The sequence below is a fragment of the Ochlerotatus camptorhynchus genome, unplaced genomic scaffold (genome assembly GCF_037179485.1).
Source record: "Ochlerotatus camptorhynchus isolate MF236.1 unplaced genomic scaffold, CSIRO-AGI_Acam_v1.1 ptg000511l, whole genome shotgun sequence".
In the NCBI taxonomy this organism is placed as follows: Eukaryota; Metazoa; Arthropoda; class Insecta; order Diptera; family Culicidae; genus Ochlerotatus; species Ochlerotatus camptorhynchus.
Genome location: NW_027040995.1, coordinates 567064 through 587259, shown reverse-complemented (window position 1 = coordinate 587259; position 20196 = coordinate 567064). Strand labels below are relative to the sequence as shown.

At 41.5% G+C, this 20196-nt stretch overlaps 1 protein-coding gene across 1 annotated transcript; it reads left to right on the top strand.

The window, feature by feature from the left end:
* The first annotated feature begins 11085 nt into the window (after positions 1 to 11085).
* On the top strand, positions 11086 to 14284 carry LOC135712888 (uncharacterized). Its single transcript, XM_065235975.1, has 3 exons — positions 11086 to 11599; positions 11804 to 13242; positions 13289 to 14284. The coding sequence occupies exons 1-3, from the start codon at positions 11086 to 11088 to the stop codon at positions 14282 to 14284; spliced, it is 2949 nt and encodes a 982-aa protein (XP_065092047.1).
* Positions 14285 to 20196: the final 5912 nt, after the last annotated feature.

Sequence of the window (20196 nt, the reverse complement as noted above, 5' to 3'; positions counted from 1 at the left end):
ATCCTAACTTACATTTATGGAAATCAATTTCAATTGCAACACTTTATGCGAATCACCTCACTTCTGATTGTGTTTACTTTATTACAGCAACAATCGTAATCCACAACCCTACATAAACTTTACGGCTATGTGCCTGAGGGACCCAAATAAAACCCACACTGACCCTGTTCCATCAAGTCTACCGCTTCCACTTTGCTCGTTTATTTACTCCCAATCACCTCCAGGCTGTGAATGGAAGTTTGTTATCTCCCAATTGTTGTATCCCACCCAATACAAATAAAGGAAGGCATCTCACGGATCAGAAGTCTTAATGAAAAAAAAAATCGAAGATTGTGCATAACCCGGATTCCGGTCACGTCCGTACTTTATGGTCTCGTCGTAGCTACTACTTCGCCAGAACTGGAACTGGTGAAGGCCCAAGCTAATCGAATAGCAAACATCGTCCTATTCCGTTGAGGCCCGTTCTGAAATGGAAACTGTTCAGGTAAATTCCGGACACGACTTTGATTGAACTGCGCTTTGCGAGATGTTGTAAATATGCACACCAACAATAGTGACTATCTTCGCGGATCCAGCTCGCCTACCAGGCCAGCTGCAACACAAAGCAAGTTATTACATCCAGAATTATGTGCAAATCAGAGGGTACATTCATCATGTGGGATTATAGGGGAAGAGCTTCGCAAAGCACAATTTCAGCTGGGAGGCATAACCTCTTCCGAAAATGATGATCCAACAAGGAGTCAGTCAGCAGCAGTAACGCAAAGCTCAGATCCGAGAGCAATCATGTGCCTAATCAGAGTCCAGTTGATATATCGTCCATCTCTCACGACTCAGCCTGGCCCTTTGCTGTGGGGATTGGACGGTAAAGATTAGCGAAGTGGACTTTAATTGATATTTATAACCGGTCTCCCTCAACGGCCGTTGTGCCAGCTCGCTCGTAAAATATATTGATGATGGAAGGAAATTTTACGCTTGCATCATCTTGGAATCGTCGTTAAATTTATGGACCACCCGTAAATGGTCCCATATTGGGTGATTTCCTTTTTTTTCGGTAGCGGATTATTTCCGGATTGTTTTGTTATATCTCGTCATCATTGGACACCCGGTCATTGATGAAGGGAATTTGAGGTCTGGATGATACTTTTATGGAGCTATTCCGAATGCAAAGCAAAGGGGGCTTGATTTTCAAACTGGTATTCGAATTATTACTGAGATGCAACATGTTTCACGACTGAAACGATTCGGTTGATTCCACCTTTTGTTGACTTACTTTTTTTTGACTTAAAAGGATCTTTATTTCTTGTGTTTGTGTAGTTTACATTTTATGAATTTTTCATGTGACACAGATGCGTCTTTTCAACTTTAGAACATTTGAGATTTTAATTATTATTTACAGTTACTAGACCTATCAGGCCTATTTTAAAGTATGACCACCTTGGTGGGATTGGTTTGATTTGAATTGGAAAAAAGGAGACTACTTATGACTACTATTTACAACTAAGACTAACCTACAACTACTATATACACCTAACCTACTATATACAAATTGCTTATCAAAGCATGTTCTGATAAATTACATTTTTCTGCAAATTTAGTCTTAATTTCGTTAATTCTTGAATCTATTTTGGCAATTCCTGCCTCTTCGTGTAAATTTGTTATTCTAGTGTCGAAAGGACGATCAATAACCATCCTCAGCACTCTATTCTGTGCGACCTGAATTTTGTTCCTGTGAGTCTGTGCACATGATTCCCACACCGGAGCTGCGTAGAGGATTGCAGGTGCTATGATTTGTTTGTAAATAGACGGCCAGTTTGTTCACCCTTGAGAGGCGGGATCTGCGGCAAATCAGCGGATACAGACACCTAACCAAGGTAGAACACTTGACTACAGTTTTTTCTACATGCGAACGGAAGAGGAGCTTTTCATCGATCAACATCCCGAGATAGGTTACTTCAGCGGACCACTCAACCCTTGTGCCATCCATGATTACAGTACAAGATGCCGGTTTCAGTTTGGGCGATTGCCGATGGAGGAACATGATCGCTTGTGTTTTGGAGGGATTGATTTTAATTTTCCACGTGGTGGCATAATCAGCAAAGGCGTTAAGGCATCGTTGAAGTTTGTTCGTTATTTCGCGAGGCATCCTTCCTTTGACGGCTATTGCGGTATCATCTGCGAACAGGAAAAACACGCAACCGTCTCCAAGGGGAGGAATGTCGGAAGTATAAATGCTGTAAAGCAAGGGGCCCAGCAAACTGCCTTGCGGGACTCCTGCTGGGATGGAAAACGTGTCTGAAAGACAACCATTCAACGATACCTTAAACGACCTTTACTGAAGGTAGTTACGGGTGATTTTAACCAGATGTAATGGGAAGTTGAAGTTACAAAGCTTGTACACAAGTCCGTCATACCAAACATTGTCAAACGCCTTTTCAACGTCTAACAAGGCCATGGCTGTGGACTTGGATACAGCTTTGTTACTTCGGATGTTATTCATCACCCGCACTAGCTGGTGATTGGTGGAGTGCCCCTTTCTGAAACCAAACTGTTCCGGAAGGAGAATGTTATTTTCCTCGACAAACTTGAGCAAACGATTGAGAATGAGTTTCTCGAACAATTTGCTCAGCGCTGAAAGGAGGCTGATTGGTCTGTAGCTTGAAGGCAATGTTGGATTCTTACCGGGTTTGCGGATTGGTATGATTTTTGCTACTTTCCAGATGCTTGGAAAGTAGTGCAGCTCCAAACATCTGTTGAAGATAGCGGTTAGGAGAGACTGCACTTTCATGCTGAGTCTCTTCAAGATCAAGTTGAAAATACCGTCAAACCCGGGGGCCTTCATGTTCTTGGTGCATTTCAGCGCTGAGCAAATTTGTTGTACTGTAATCATATCCGCCGGAGGCACGACACAAAGGGAGGCATCTAGGTTTTGAACGCTTTGCGCAACCTGATCATCGAGCGGACTTTGGATAGTCGAGCCAAGCAAATGCGATGAAGCGACATGCTTGCCGATCGCATTTGCTTTCTCCTGTGGGGTGATTAAAAGCCGATCGTCATCATTTTCGACTTTGAGAGGTGGAACGGGTTTGGGATGAGTTTTCAGGACCTTGGCTACCTTCCAGAATGGTCTGGAGCGGTCGTCCAGATTCTGGACAACACGCCCGAAACTTTCATTTCGGAGTGAATCAATTCTGGAAGCAATCTGCCTGTTCAGATCGGCCATTTCACGTTTTTTGCCCAGATCTCCAGTCCTCTGAAACTGGCGTCTACGAACATTTCTCAGGCGAATCAAAAGTTGGGTGTGGGAATCAATGGCAATAAACTTACCCCTCACAGGAACTCGTCGGACGCACGCCTCGTCAGCCACGGTTATGGCTTGGTGGAGTCCCTCCAACGCTCGGTCGATGTCCTCCACGGTGTCAAGCGGCGGGTTGTCGATGATGTGCCTGTCTACCACGCGTCCAAACTGGGCCCAGTATACGCGATGGTAGTCCTTGCGCAGGCTTGAAGCAGGAGCCACGTTGCAGCCCAGTTCAGCCACCACCGGTTGGTGGTCGGAGCGGAGTTCGTTCAAGGCTACCGGCTTGGACAAGCCGATATTTGTCAGGAACAGGACTAGTCCACCTTTTGTTTGCTTCTCCTATACCTATATGGGAACATAAAACCTGCTCATATTTTTATGTATCTGGAGCACTTCTATAACTGCTTATTGAGAGCTGCACTATTGTAAGATAATGTAAGATCTCTTTCTCGATAAGGATGCGTAGTAAAGAGGACAGTGGGTTGCTCACTGATTTTTATATGCACACACTAATCTAGTCAGTAAGATTTTACTGGGTTTTGGAATTGAGGAACTGTTCGGTTGGAAAGTTAAAAAATCTGTGGAAAATTTAAAAAAAAGTTTATTCCAAGCTTGTACATACTTAGTTCTGTTAACCCAATGATTTAATGGTGAAAAATAAAATCAGTCGATTTTATTGATTCCTTACGAATGACGGTAATTTATTTTTTTTCCGATTTTTTCAGCAAATCAAAATCCCTGTAAAAAATATTGCGACTTGTAAAATAATATAAGTGTGCTGAAAAATAATTTTAATAAATTAATCATCTGTTTTATATTATATTGGCAGCTTACTCTCACATGAAGCCCTGATATTATTGAGTTCACTCTATGCTTTGCCAAATAAGAATTTTTCACGAACTTCACGGTTGACCCCTTCCATTTAGTTTTGCCCAACCTTATTGCATTGTTGAACTAAGTCATTTTACAATGTACGCCATTTTGTTTTGATTTTTTCTAATACAGCCCCAGAAACCTTCTTGAGGTTTCTCGTGATGATTGTTCAATATTTTAAAAATGGCCGTAAGATAATGAATTTAGCAGGTTCTAGTTTTTGGTTACAGTGTAGTAACCTAGTAACAACGTTGCAGTGTTGGTTTCATACAGTTTTCATGTAACTTTACCGCAATGACAAAACATCAAACCAGGCCAGGTATCAAAGGTTTATAATAAAAAGCAATACACATTTGCTCAAACACTCATTCAAGTAAATATTCTGGATGCCAGCTGTTATAAAGATAATTTCAAGAGCAAATTTTAATTACGTCGAATGTAACAAAGGTAAACAAAGTCGAGCTATCAGTGTCAATCGATGCTCCTGCTATTACACTATATACTGTCTGAATATAGGATCGCATCCAATTTTTAAAATTATTTACCAGTCAAATTACTTTTTGACGTAATCACCTTCCGATCAAAATAGTTTTCGATGTTACTTAAGCGATTTCTATGGAGATGCCGTTTGCCTTAAGTAACAGCGCAGAGAAACCAGTGAAAAGTGTACGTTCGTCGTTTCGATTTCTCATTATTAAAGTGAATAAATAGAACTGTTTGTTGCTTAGATGATTTCGGTGGTCCTAAAATGATAAATGGGCTGCACGTAAGGAGACAAAATTGATAATTCTCCCGAATATCCTGGTAAATACACTTTGACTTAAGTAACAATAGGGGCCACCAAACGACGTATAATAACTTTTGACTTAAAAACCAGTATTTTTTAGCATGAAAGCTAGCGATTGCATTTGTATGATTAAAACCCGGCTTAATATGTTAAACATTGCTATCACTATGAGATTAGGGTCTGTTCATAAGCTACGTAGACATTTTTTGGATTTTTGGCCCCCCCTCTCCCTGCGTAGACAATTGTCCATACAAAAAATTTAAAATTTGTATGGGCCGTGGATAATTATCAACCCCCCCCCCCCCTAAACTGTCTACGTAGTTTATGAACAGCACCTTATATGTGTTTAATTGGAAATAGGAATAACTTTTCGGTCATCAAAACAAAACTTTATTTTTCTCGGATCGGTGCGAATGTTACTTACGACATAATGAAAATTTGCTCTTGATTTCACTTCAGCTCGCCAGTGCAAATCACCTGCCCGACCAAATAGTTTTCTTGAAAATTTCATTCGATTTGTTTACCTAAGTCATCCTGAACAGTGGCGCCGGTGGTGTAAGCGTGATTACCTCTCACTTCAGCTGGCCTGGGGCATGAAGTAGTTCACCTCCTCGTGGTGTGCCCTGGAAACGTTAATTATCGAACCCAAGGGAGAGATATTGCGGCTAAATGACCTACAGCAGAGTAAGGACGCTGGAACCCCATCCAGCTCATCCCAGGAGGTCGATAAGCCCTGCACAAACCCTCGTTGTGCAAAGGCAGGAGTGACACTGGGTTCTTAGAGTGCTAAGCACACGCAGCTGGTAAGCGGTCACTTCTGTCCTGTGCTGCCGTGGACAGTTGGCTGGCTATCACGTCTGCTCTAGAACTCAGGCGAACAATTAACAGCGACCAATAAGAGGAAGGCCCTGCACAGCTGCTCACTGTGCAGTAGCGAGTGTCACGTCTGTGACACACCACTAGTGTGATGCGCCATAGCGCAACCGACCCCCTTCCATGTTGTAATGCTTTCGAGCGGTTCCGGGGAGGGCAAGAGCCAAGAGCACAGGGTAAGGTTTAGTGGGTCGGGAGCGCTACTTTTCCCATCCCCACACACCCTGAGTTATCTTCTCAGGTATCTGGGAGCAGATTCCCATCTGTGAAAAAAAAAAAAAAAAAAAAACCACAGCTGGTCTGGGTTCCATCCCAGTCGGCGCCGCCGGGATCTTCTGAGGCATAACATCTCTAATCACGTTTTCCTTCGGAAGGAAAGTAAAGCCGTTGGTCCCCGGTTCATAAGTTGATGGGTCGATAGTCGACGGAAAACAAAACAAGGAAGTCATCATGAACTACATAGTTCTGTTCCGGTTGCAGTATAACATTCTTGATCAGGAAGCTGTTTAAAATCAGCCTTCGCAAAGAATGATTTCAATTTAACGAAAACTAGTGCGTTTATTTGGAAGGCTCAATCGCGTTAGCTTTACGGAGCCGATAGTTAATTGTTCTTTGTGTGTAACAAAATTCACTTAATTCTATGTCTAATAGGAGTTGGGCCGAATACTCGCGGCTTACTCGAGGTAAGAGAGGTACAATGTTGAAGGATAGGATCAGGGGAAGAGCTTGGGGGTAAGGTTTCGTTGTCACATCAGAGAGTTGTCGCCAGTATGAACGGTAGTGCGGTTCTAGTTTCGTCTGGAGTTCGACCGGCTATGGTGACCAGTGAGCGACGATGCGACTCATCGAAACGGGGGGACAAGGAAAACAAAAACTAATAAAGAGAGACAAAAGAAAAAGGAATTAAATTCATATATATTAAATTTGCGAGTTTCCAACACGACTCTGATAGGAACATAGGGTTGTCTTCCTGGGGCTTCAAGGGTATTCAAAAGTCGCTCTCTGGCGGCGTCATTATCCGTACATTGCCAAACTGCGTGATCGATGTCATCGTAACCGTTTCCTCACCGACAGATGTTGCTGTCCACGAGGTTTATTCTATTGAGATGAGCTTCTAGCGAGTAGTGGTTGGACATAAGTCTACTCATCACGTGAATGAAGTCACGACTTAAGTCCAAGCCTGTAAACCACGCTCTCGAAGAGATTCTCTTGTTTGGTAGCCATCTTAAAAAGAGAATGCTAAAAACAAAAACCAAAAATGTCATGAGACAATGATTTAAAACAAAATGATTGTTATTTTCTAAAATGCATGCTAAACAGAAATACACTATATATGAGTTGACAACTTTTGGTTTGTTCCACCCTTTATGACTAAAATTTTCTGCGTTCAGCTCGCCATAAAACTATCTGAGACGTTGTTCTCAGAACTGTGGTGAAGTTCACATAACTGCCTTGGAAATCTGTAAACATTTGAGAAATTCTCTAGACCTTCTTGAAGTGCTAAGGATTGTGTTTTAATTTCACCATCTATTCACACAACGTAGGGAGTTCTTCCCGTGCGCGATCAACCACGTTTACGGATATTCCGGATCTTTTAGCGGACCATCCCATCCCAGTATCAATTTCGGGTCCAAACTCTGAATTTATTGTTTTTTTTTTTTTTTTTTATGTATCTTTATTAAGGAGACTTTCAGCCGTTGGCTGGCTCGTCTCCGTGAATTTATTGTGATAAGGTGGCTATGAGTGGTTTAAAAAAAAACCGCGGGGCTCTAGGACTAGTTTCATGAATTGACCACTTTTACTGATGTTCCGGATCAGCTACAGGACCAAACTTTTTTTTATATATAGGGGAAATGGATGTAATGTCAGCCTAAATGCCCCTAATTTGGGCCCATACGTAAATTCAGCAATCGACTAAAATTTCAATAGCGACCAAAAATATTCATAAGTACCTTCCCAATAACGGGTTTGTTGGCACATAATAAGATGTTGGTCACCCTACACTAAATTGTTATACAGCTACACACTATCTCTGTTTTCACCATTCTTATCACACACTTCACACAGCAATAGGCACTCACTCTCTATTTCTCACATTCCATGTACACGATCGCAAGCAACAGATAGGAGAAGATTACCGATCAGGAAAACAGTAGTAATAAATCATCCGCGCGGGTGGAGGCGAACCAGCCCCAGGCTGAAAGCCTCCCTAATAAAGATAAATCAATCAATCAATCATCCGCGCGCGCAGAAGATACACTCTGTCTATTCGTCTATCCAAAAACCAATTTAGGAATAAACAGTGTCCGATATAGTTTACCACTTGACCGCAATAAAAGTGTTTTCTGTGTTTTACCAAACGTCACGTGAGCATTGACAAAAAGTACCGAAATCCGAAGAAACTGTCCGTCCGGTGATACAGTCCACCCCATTGTTGAACAGGGTTCATCTAGATAAAATTGATAAATAGCAGATTTTTAGCGATCGTCCCAATCTTAGATCCATAGGCCAACATTAGAGCCATTTCCTCTATACAGGGTGCGTGACGAATTTTCGCAGTAAATGGCATATTTGAGAAAAAATACACCAGTTAGTTATTCTAGCAATGAATTTTGTGCGAGATTTATTTTCTTTCGCAACATATGGAAGTTGTAAGTAAATATATTTAAAAAAATTGCCTTCTGTTTCGACGACTGTAGTTAGACGCTTCCGGAAACTGTAGTATGCACGTTTTAAAATGTTTCGATCCATAGATGTCATCACTGCCTTGATTTTAGCTTTTAGCGACTTAAGTGTGGTGTGAGGGGTTCTATTGGTATCCCGTTGGACGACGCCCTCTACAAAATAATCCAACAGATTGATATCGGGACTGCTTGGGGGCCAAATTTCTTCCTCCCAAATTTACGAAATATTTTCCGTAAGCCATTTCTTTGCTTTATTAGCAGTATGAGCGGAGCAGTTCAACAATGCTGATGATGGTACAGCACGCAACTACCACCCTACTGCTTTCTCTCTGAGATGATCACGTTGGTCATGACGAGAGGAGCAACACAATAGTTGGGTAAAGAAGAACTGCATTATAACACACCATCGACTGGAAATGCTCTCGCGACGTGGGGCTTTAGGTAGTGATGAAAACGTCGCTAGAACTATTCCACAGCCGCAGTCAGTTTATGAGCAAAAAGAGGGACGCACATTTTTGCCTGTGGACTTGGAGACATACTTCAAGTCCCCGCGTACATCGTACGGGTTAGGCAAAAATGTGCGTCTATCTCTAAAAACTGTCGCATTAATGGCCCTTCGCTCATTTTCAACTTCTATTCAATTTTCATACTGCCGTACTCTAACGGAACTATCCACCTACCCTCTTCTAAAGATCATTCTCTAGCTAATAAATCATCACACTAAAGCTTCATGTAAGCATTTCCAACCATCTCTGAAAATCGTTAACTTCGCGTATGAAGTAACATAAAAACACTTTGAATGTATTAACACTTGACAACTGAATAAAAATCGTAGATCTAGAATTTTGGGGAAAATTATCAAAAAATGTGCTTTTTTTATTTATTTTAGGTAGGGTAAATGATTCTAATCTTGGCTTATACATCTAAGATTCGGCTCATCGCTAAAAATCTGATATTTATCAATTTTATCTAGATGCCGAAACTAATGAATATTTATGGTCACTATTGGAAATTTAGTCGATTGCTGAATTTATGTATGGGCCCAAATTAGGGGCATTTAGTCCGAGATTACTTCCTTTTCATCTACATATAATTAAAAAAAAAATTGTTCTCAATATGTCCATGTTCAATTTTTGATTTTCGTTTTACAGTAAATAGCCAATGAAATATAAAAGCTTTTAGAATGGTGTAAACTATGAACACTTTAAAATTAAAAATTCGTGGGAAATGGTTGAACCTTTTTTTTGGCACGCAGTTGTGTGATTTTTTTTACAGAAAATGATTTAAAATGACTCAAAAATTGTGTTATAGGTACACATTTCATAACAAAATATCCTGTTCTACGATTTGTGCCACAATTTTGAACATTTCAAAAGTTTCCAATGTTCATACGCCTACATTTTGAGCAATCCAGGTTTTCATCGTTGTTATAGAATTATTACTTGAAATTACTCAAACATTTGTTTGTATATTTTTCCCAGAGTGAAATTATTTTTCTCTTCAACTTTGTATCAGACATCATTTTGATCAGAAGTACAGTTTTCGTGCTATAACTTTTAATAGAATTCCAATGACGCCATTTTGAATTTTTTTTCAAGATCCAAAACGGTCGAATTTTAGCAAAAAATGTGAAACATTGCCCATAACAAACAATTAAAGTTTAATGCCAGTCGGAGAAGATCAAGTTTTTCCGATTCGTCATTTAGCGTGGAACTGCCTTGAAGTTCTTTATGCCTCTGAAGTTTCCAAAGTGTTCAGAAATTTTTCGGAACATTGATTATATTATCACAGTTTGAAATTATAAGCATTTAATTTTTAATTCCTCAGGACTCCCTCAAAGTTCTAAAATTGTTTATGTAAAACTAATGGGACTGCCCAGGAAATCTATAATATTTTTTGAAGTTCAGGTTCCCTCAAGTTCTCACTAATTAACTGATGATGATCTGTAATTGATCGTTAGATCTCTTAACCTCCCTGTGAAGTTTCTGAAATTTTTCTGGACTATACTTCAATTTTAGAAACTTCTTGGACCTTCCCAATATGCTCCTGAAATAAATTAAACCGTCCTTATGATACATAAATCGACCTGTAGTTCTCGGAACTTCTTTGAAGTTCTCGCTATTTTCCTGATATTCATGGAACTGCCATGACATCTTCAGAACTGCCGCGAAGTTCACGTTGCTTTCGTAAGAATCTTTAAACCTTTTCGGACCAACATTTGTGATTTTCTTTTACCGTGTGTTTTTTTCCTTAAAAATCCATATATTTTCCTATATCTTGCACAAGTTAGTAAGAAGCTGCCTAGAATGCTATACGATTATGTAACGGGAATTTTCAAGTTCACATAATGACTTAAAATGAAGCTGTTAAGAATGTTGTAAACCAACCAACCATGCTGTTTAAGCCATAAAATACTCATTTATCAGAGCTTTTATTTATTTCTTTATTATTTATTAATCGTCAAACTACTTACAAAAGCATATTTAATAAAAGGAAATTCGGGGAGAACGTACGTGTCAAATCTTGCCAACAAAATGACAGATGTTTTCAGGAAGTTGCCCGAACCGAGGATGTTCGTTGGTGACCTCAATGGGCACCACCCGTCCTGGGGCTGCCCTCGCTCGGATCCCAGAGGAAACCTCCTTATGGATACTTTCGAGCAGGAGGACATGACGGTCCTTAACCATGGAAACCCGACGTTCTTTAATGGGAGACACGCCACCGCTATCGATGTTTCTACGGTCAGCCGTTCCATGGCTGGAAAGGTTACGTGGTGTACCAACGCTGACCTGTACGGCAGCGATCACTACCCGATCCAGATCCAACTCTCATCTGCCACAGCCCCAGAAACCACCCGTAGACCACGCTGGATGTATGACAAAGCCGAATGGGAGGTGTACAGGAACGCCATTCTCACCGGTATCCAGGAGCAGAATCCAGGCAATATCCCCGACCTTACGAAACTAATCCTCGAAGCAGCCGTCGCCTCAATACCCAAAACCAGCAGCATCCCCGGACGGAAGGCTCTCAGATGGTGGTCCGACGAAACCAAGGCAGCGGTGAAGGCCCGACGAAAGGCCCTCCGTAAGTTGAGAAAGACTAGACCAGACGACCCTGACAGAGACGGCATCCTCGAACGTTACCGTGAACTTCACATCCAATGCCGGAAAACGATTCGAAGTGCCAAGCAAGAGAGCTGGACGAACTTTCTCGACAGCATCGACGCTTCCCAGTCCTCGGCAGACATTTGAAACCGGGTAAATGCGCTAAGCGGAAAGAGACGTTCAGCCCCACTGCAAGTGCAGTCCGGTGGCATCACCGTATCAGAGCCAACAGCCGTAGCCGATGAGTTAGGCAAATACTTCGCGGAGCTTTCGGCTATTCCCGGATACAGCGAGAACTTCCGTCGCCGCAACAACGCCACACCGACCTCCATAGGTAACTTCAACGTTCCGAATGATAACACTAACACCAGGATAAATGGGGTTTTCTCATGGGAGGAGCTGAAATTTGAACTCAGCAAGAGCAAGGGGAAATCAGCGGGTCCCGACGAACTCGGGTACCCCCTACTATCACACCTACCGATCGAAGGGCAAGTCCTGATGCTCGACCTGTTCAACAAGCTCTGGACCACCGACTCCTATCCAGCATCCTGGAGGGAGAGCCTGGTTATTCCAATCCCGAAGACGAGTAAAAACACGAAGGACACGACGAAGTTCCGGCCCATCGCACTCACTTCCTGCATGAGCAAGGTCTTCGAGCGGATGGTTAATCGCAGACTCAGGACATTCCTGGAGACCAACAATCTTCTCGACCATCGACAACACGCCTTTAGGTCAGGATTCGGCACCTCTACCTATTTCGCCACACTGGGAGACGTGCTGAAAGACGCCTTCGACCAGGGACACCACACTGAAATGGTCTCACTAGACATCTCTAAGCCTTTTAACAGGACCTGGACTCCGGCTGTACTTGCCAAACTCGTCAGCTGGGGACTTAACGGACACATGGTCCACTTCGTTCGGAACTTCCTCACTGACCGTATTTTCCATGTTGCTATCGGAAATGCCAAATCCAGGAGCTTTCAGGAGGAAACCGGGGTCCCCCAGGGATCAGTGATCTCCGTCACACTCTTCCTTATCGCGATGAACGGAATCTTCCGCCAGTTACCAAAGAACATCCGCATCTTTGTGTACGCCGACGATGTCCTCATCGTGGTAACGGGGCCCACCACAACACGCACCCGGAACCTCACGCAAGCCGCGGTCTCAGCCGTAGTAAAATGGGCCCAAACTGCCGGTTATCAGCTCTCTGCCAAAAAAAGCATCAGATGCCACGTCTGCCCTTCAAGACACCGGGTCAACGGGACCGCCATTAAGATTGGCGACCAGGCTATCCCCATCAAGAAATCCATTCGTATCCTGGGGGTACTTGTGGACCGCACCCTCTCCTTCGTGCCGCACTTCAACCAGGTCAAAAAAGACTGCCGAAGCAGAGTTAACCTGATCCGGACCATCTCCAGGCCCCATCGCACTAATAATCGGGCAGTTCGCTTCCGGGTAGCGCAAGCTATCATCGATAGTAGGCTGCTGTATGGAACAGAGCTCACGTGTATCAACTCTGAGAAGCAGGTTGAGATCCTCGGTCCAACCTTCAACAGCAGCATCAGGATAATCTCTGGCCTTCTACCTTCCACCCCCGCTGATTCCGCTTGTGTTGAAGCAGGGGTTCTACCCTTTCGGTACCGCATCATTAACGCTACCATCTTCAAAGCTGCATCCTTCGCCGCCAAGACAGCAGGAAACGGCAGAATCTTCCTCCTCGACGAGGGGGACAGAATCCTGCAGACGATGGACCCACTGGAACGGAGAGAAGAACTGGCTCTCTTCCAGCATTCATATTGACTATCACATAAAAAATCGATTTAAAGCAGGAGACAACTCCGCGGCCCTCCGTCGCACAGTAATCGAACGCCTCCGAACCCATTACGCCGAACACACTCACCGGTACACCGATGGTTCCCGATCCAACACGGGCGTTGGCATCGGAGTATCCGGAAGTGGCATACTCGCTAGCAGCAGCTTACCACAACAATGCTCCGTTTACTCGGCCGAAGCGGCCGCAATCTTCCATGCGGCCACGTCACCAGCAAACCAGCCAATCGTAATACTAACTGATTCCTTCAGTGCTATCCAAGAGCTAGCTTCAGCAGTTCCCACCCACCCGTGGATTCAAGCTACCATCGAATACGCCCCGAGCAGCACCATTTTTACATGGATCCCCAGTCATTGCGGAATACCTGGTAATGAAGCAGCAGACAAACTCGCTGGAACTGGACCGGCGGGTCCGAGATTCACGGACAAAGTCCCCCTTCCAGATCTCCGGCGATGGATCAAAACAACCGTACAGAAAGCCTGGGTCGACCAGTGGTTCAGCACTCGAGAGCCTTTCATCCGGAAGATCAAAGGAACCACGGAGGCATGGAACCTCCCAAACCTCCGGGATCAGAGAGTGCTCTCAAGGCTGAGGACTGGCCACTGTCGGTTTTACTATAACTTCGGCGGCGGAGGTCCCTTCCGCAAAAGCTGTGCCATCTGCCATCTCCCGGCCACCGTTGAACACGTCCTCTGCATCTGTCCTGAATTCCAGGACCTCAGGGAATCCTATGGGATCACCTCCAGCATCCGGAACCTACTCGGAGAGGATTCAGCCGCTGCAGACGCCCTGCTAGTTTTCCTCAGGGAAGCTAACCTATACCATGAGATCTAGGAAAGCCAAAGCTGTTATATTCGTTTGTATACTCGTTCATTTGTTTATATGTTTAATTTCTTCTGACTGTCGGGACGTCACCGCACGGGATGAGCCTTTGGACCTCGTCACGGTGTCGTCTCGTTCAGTTTTGTGTTATTCATTTTGAACTTGTTGTCGTCTTCGTGAAGAGCCAGGAGAGCTGTCACCTTACAGCCTCAGCAGCCGGAGGGGCATCACATGGGATGAGTCTTCTGGCCCTCATGAAGGTGTTCCCCCCAGGCATTGTCAGGAGAAACTCATTTTAAGCCTACTATGTCCAACAACTCCGTAGGAGGTTCTCCTTCTGAGACCTCAACAACTGACTAGAGATGAACTAGCCTAAGGCTAAAAATCTCTTAAATAAAGAATTAAAAAAAAAAAAAAGGAAATTCGTGTTTTATAGCTCGGAATAGCATCTCATGGATATCGTCAGATTTTTTCACCGAGTTTATTCATGCAGCACTCGACAATGAAACTACTTTGCAAAACTGCCAACACTGGATCTTCTTTGTTCCATGTTTAGATCGCATAGCAAGTTGCACACGCTTTTTCCGTATGCGTGGTTTTCTATGCTAGAAAATCGATCTGAATCCCCGTCAATCAATGGAATGATTATTCCTCTTTGTTCCATTCATTCAAACACCCTCGCCCTAAACGCACATATCTCTGATGAATGGTTTTATGATCCATCAAGCATGACCGTAGGTATGAAGCATCGAATTGGATGTATTGTCCGTTGGAATGAAACCCGAATCCATCACTTTTGGTGGCTGGAGTAATCATTTCAAAGCACTATTGTTTCTATGTGATTTTGATTCTGAAATAGGAAAACATTGACGACCAATGAGCGGATCAGCATTACCTTTCAGTTAAATTGTGTCAACCTCTGGACCACTGAACAGCACTTTTCCTAACGCGAGGTCGTTATCTATTTCAAAAATCTAACATTATTACAATGGAACCAGCATTTGCGTTTGATGTCTTTCCCGAGAGTATCCTGCTCCAAGCCAGCCGCTCAAAGTTCGATTACGACAGCACGTGAATACCATTGGCTTAATCAAATGGTTGCGTACATATTCAACATACCGAACGTCCTCCAAATCCCCCGAATTGAACGTGGCCAAGTTGGCTTCATTTTCCTTTCAACAATGATTTTCCCATTCCGGAATTATAAATTCCTAAACAAGCACAGAGACGATGATAGGCCTCTTATACGCTTTCCAAAACGCAGACGAAAGACGTTTGATGGCAAGGTGTGCCAAATGGGACTCGGGTCGTTATTGTATGGCCACACCGCAAAGCGGAGCCAAACAGGGCTGCGCCGAAAGGAGGAACCCGCAACTCTCTCTCTTTCTCCCTACACCAGAACCATCCAATAAAACAGCGGCATAACCCAACTGGGAAGCAGGAGGAGGGTGCTTGTTGAAAGTGGCAACAAAAAGGCACTTTTTTCCGTCGAGCAATTGAAGCATGTTTTTTACGGAACACCCAGCAGCAGGATTGGTGTTGTTCTGTGAATGAAAATTTAACGCGCGTGACTTCCTCATGCTCCTACGAACTTTTCCAGGACAAAACAGGAGGTGAAAGAAGTGTGAGTGGAATGTTTTTCCGAATATCTGCAGTTCTTCTTCGCACCTACCTGAACGAAATTTTTGCTTCCTCTGACTAGGAACAAAAAAAAAAGCATAAAGAGAATTCCCACTTTATGGTACGTGTTTATTTGAACCGATTTAAACATCATTGCCAGTTTGGGCTGCAGGAAATTTGATAAGGGATTTCCACAATTACAGAGACGCTTTTTTTTGTTGCTGCTGTTGTTGTCCCTAAGTGAAGTGCCAGATAATGCTGCTTTATGGCAGCTTGATGGCTTGTCTTGCTCGTGCACAGAGAGCAATTCCAAAATAGAAGCCCCAGTTTGTCAGCCTTCATAAACTTTTGTTACTGTCAGTTTTATTGAGCTGGATTTTTAATTTCGACCAACAAAAAAGCTGATGGACCCCACCACCGGGCAAGCGGTAGCCATAAATATAACGAAATCGAAAAAAACAATAAAAAATTTAATGAGAGAGAGAAGGATTAGTATTTTCCATTTAATTCCACTACTTTATTTGCTTATCCTTGACAGATACGCGTATTTCGTCTACAATGTGCAGACTTCTTCAGTGTCTTGTACTAATACTCGACGAGTCGAGTATTAGTACAAGACACTGAAGAAGTCTGCACATTGTAGACGAAATACGCGTATCTGTCAAGGATAAGCAAATAAAGTAGTGGAATTAAATGGAAAATACTAATCCTTCTCTCTCTCATTATACAGGTATTCCACTAAGACGCCCACATTCATCAGAAAATAAAAAATTTGATTGTTAAATTACACTTCACATTCACTGATGTTTCATTCGTGGGAATTGATTCCCATAAAGCATTGTTCTGGAGAAATGGGTAACATGAAAAAAGCTACGTGGCATCACGCTATGCTTGCAGAGGATAATTCATTAAATTTTATTGCGCATTCCAGTCAACCTGTGTTTACAGATCCGAATAAAAAAAAACTGTTTCATTGTATGCCATCGAAAATTCATAACGAAAAGGTCATTTAAATGCCAACCAATTCAATTGAATTTAAAACTTTAACCGAGAAAAGGATCTCTGTGTCAAAATCGAAACCGTTTCGAAATGGCAATCAATTCCCAGTTAACTGACGTTACATTATGATGGAGTCTTCTGGGAGAAATTTTTAGCCATGATTTAACGATGTTTAATGTGCATCGCATTATTTTGATTATATGCATTTCATTTTGGGATATATGACTTTCCTATCTGAAGGTTTTGCCCAAGCTTATTGTATTAAATAAGTTCTGATAGCCTCGAAATCATAATTTTCTGGATAAAATAAAAACTGTATGAGCCCGTCTCATTTCGAAGCAGAAGCATTGCATCAGGAACTGATAATAGTTTGATAGTTACTGTTAATTTTCCCAGTAATGCCAAGCTCTGTTGAAAGATCTTTTCCGCAATGAAGATTATTATAACAGAACACAAAATTTCAATGTCCCAATGAGTGAGTAGATCATTCATAATCATAAATATTTATCCTTGAATGGCATCTCAGAATGCAGATCAGATAAAATTAATATTTAAAGTTTTTTTTATTTATTTAAAAAATATTAATAGTTGGTATCAAATAGCAGTTGGAAAGAATTTCGATCATAACATTTTAAATCGAAAATCTTGTGAATGTCATGTTTGAATCGCACTTTTTCCTTTTTTCATAATAGTGAAGTCCTTAAATTTTATCTTCCACATTTGTTTGAGTTTCAGAATCAGATTGAAGCTAGATTCATTACTTCAGCAAACTCGAAAAAAAGCCAAAATATGTTTTCTTTATAATTACAGACTACGAAAATCCTCATGATTCTTGGTTTTATTTGAACGACTGAGACTTATTATTCAGATTTTAAAATTTTATAATATTTTGTTCTTGAAATCCAATTTGGAATTCCTGAAAGTCACTCTAATAAAGAAAAAAAAAAAAAAAAAAAAACAATTTGTAACTTTGAATGTTTTCTCTTCCATGAAACTCCAATGACTCTTAAACTTTCCCAAGTATCTGACCGATTGAAATATTTTTAAAGTTGTCATAATTAGCTTGTTTTTCAACAGTGTGGCACTTCGAAGATTAACAATGTTGGGTAGAATTCTAAAGAAATATTTAGTTCGAGAGATAGTAAACCCATTGAAATTAATAAATATTAAGGAATTTTAAGGAGATGCAAGAAGAATTCAAACAAAAGTCTGATGAAATTTTCAGGAGTGTTCTGAGGAAAGTTTCAAGATAATTATTAGCAAACTTCAATAGCAGATCAGACGTGAAATTAAAAAGGATTCTGAAAAATTCCTATAGGTAAATCTGAAGAAATTACCAAAGGAACTGTAATGAATATAACAAGAGGATTCGGCGTAGGCATTACCCCGAGCGTCAAGGCAAAGGCGACATTTCCGCATTTCGTGCTTGCATCCGGCCGCATCGTGAGACACTACCCACATACACACACAGTAAGTCGAAATAAAATGCTAATTAACAAGAGAGAAAGTGCTTTCAATTCCTTGATCGAACAATCTGTACATACCTACAGTCGACCCTAAAGGATCCTCTTTCATGCTCAAGCTAAAGCCACCACAAAAGAGGTTGTTGTAGAACCCAGCCTCAGTGATCCCCGTTGGCTAGACCAGGGATCGAGGGTCTAGCGAAGTGGTCCGTCTGACCGCTTTTAACAATTGGCGCCCAACTAAAATCGTTTCTATCAAAGATTTAAAGAACTATTCTCCCCGGAGTACAATTAGGTTATCAAATTTTCTACGTAGAGGTTGAACAATTGAATTCAGTAATACCATCGGCTTTCCACCAGTGAAGTGAAACAATTTTAGGTAGCATACTACTAGTGCGCGTACTCTCACAAAAGCTTATTATTTTGCTGTGCATTCATCGGATACCAGTGCGATAATTAGAAAACGATATAAGATTGGAGTTTTTTTTTGTTAATGGGTCTTGATTCAACTAAGTGTCCCAGACAATAGATGTTTCGTTTTAATTCAATCAGCTTGCGATATTATTTTGATACAGAGATCTGGAAAATGGATTTGCAAACATTGTATCAATCTATGGATGTCTCTCATTTATCAATAGATGAAGTAGAACACGAATTGCTTATCAGAAATATTTTGTTTTACTTTGATGATCTTGAAAGCAAAAAGAGAAGAAAACTAAAAGAAAAAATGAAGCAGGAAAGAGAAACGAATAAATTCGTTTTCTTACAATTTTGGCGAAAACCAGAAGAAGAAATATCCACTATAGGTTCAAAGTTAAAAATCATTGCTGATCTGCTAGAAAAATCTAAACTGGATGCCCGTCAGCGGGAAGAGCTCAAAACGCGCGTAGTTCATTATCGAGTTCGAATTTATTTTCTCAGCAAAGCTTCAGGTGCTGAAAAGTTTAGGACTGAAATAATAAAAATTATTAGACAGGCAAGTGAAATTTTCAGTAAACATTATGCAGAGTTAAGTGATGAGGAGTATCGTTCGGAGACGGAAATATTGGAAACGGATTTGAATAAGGTACTAAAGGAAGTCAGAACTGAAATCGAAGTTCGGCATGAAACAACAGTGTCGGGGAAAGAGATAGATGAGCAGTTAGAAAATGAAGAAGCAGTAGGGAATTTATCCTTAGCGGTGAAAAAGAAGGAAATGAATGATTCATTGAAGAGATCAGAAGAGTTAGGGTAAATGTTCCTATAGTTACGGTAGTACCAATAGTTGCGGTATTGCTATAAACACATATTATATCTTTAAATTAAAGTCAATTATACTTAAAATGGATAAAAAAAACACAAACATTAAACGTTTTCATGCTTTTTATTACAGTTATTGCCTTCTTAAAAACACTAGGTGTCAAAAAATTATGATTTTTTATTCAGCTGACGATTAACTGCACCAACCACTAACGTTTTCTGTACATTCTGCCTCACATTTTTAATGATATTTCATACCGTATTTCATAAATAATATCAATAAATATGTTCCTACGCATCAGATACTATGATATCTACCATACAGAATGTGAAAATCGTTCAATAATTTGATTTGAACCTTTAATTTGGTGCCTCCATTATTGGAACACAAATTACATTACGTTCCTTTAGTTGTGGTATATTCCGCACGTTCGGGCGCACTGCATTGCTTTAAGCTGTAAGTTTGACAATTGCTGCCGCAGCTCTTGTTTACCATTCACTCGCGGCGGAGAAAATTTATTGTCTTCCTACTAATCTTCAAGTTTAAATATTTATGTAAGTTAGTCATTATTATAGTCTAATCGTAGTGCATATTTTAGCGAA

Excerpts from the sequence above, each read along its gene's own strand:
- LOC135712888 (XM_065235975.1), top strand. The coding sequence starts at position 11,086 with ATGTTCGTTGGTGACCTCAATGGGCACCACCCGTCCTGGGGCTGCCCT. Across the intron at positions 11,600-11,803 it reads GGCCCGACGAAAGGCCCTCC|CCCCACTGCAAGTGCAGTCC; the intron begins GTAAGTTGAGAA and ends AGAGACGTTCAG. Across the intron at positions 13,243-13,288 it reads CCGCTTGTGTTGAAGCAGGG|CTGCATCCTTCGCCGCCAAG; the intron begins GTTCTACCCTTT and ends CCATCTTCAAAG.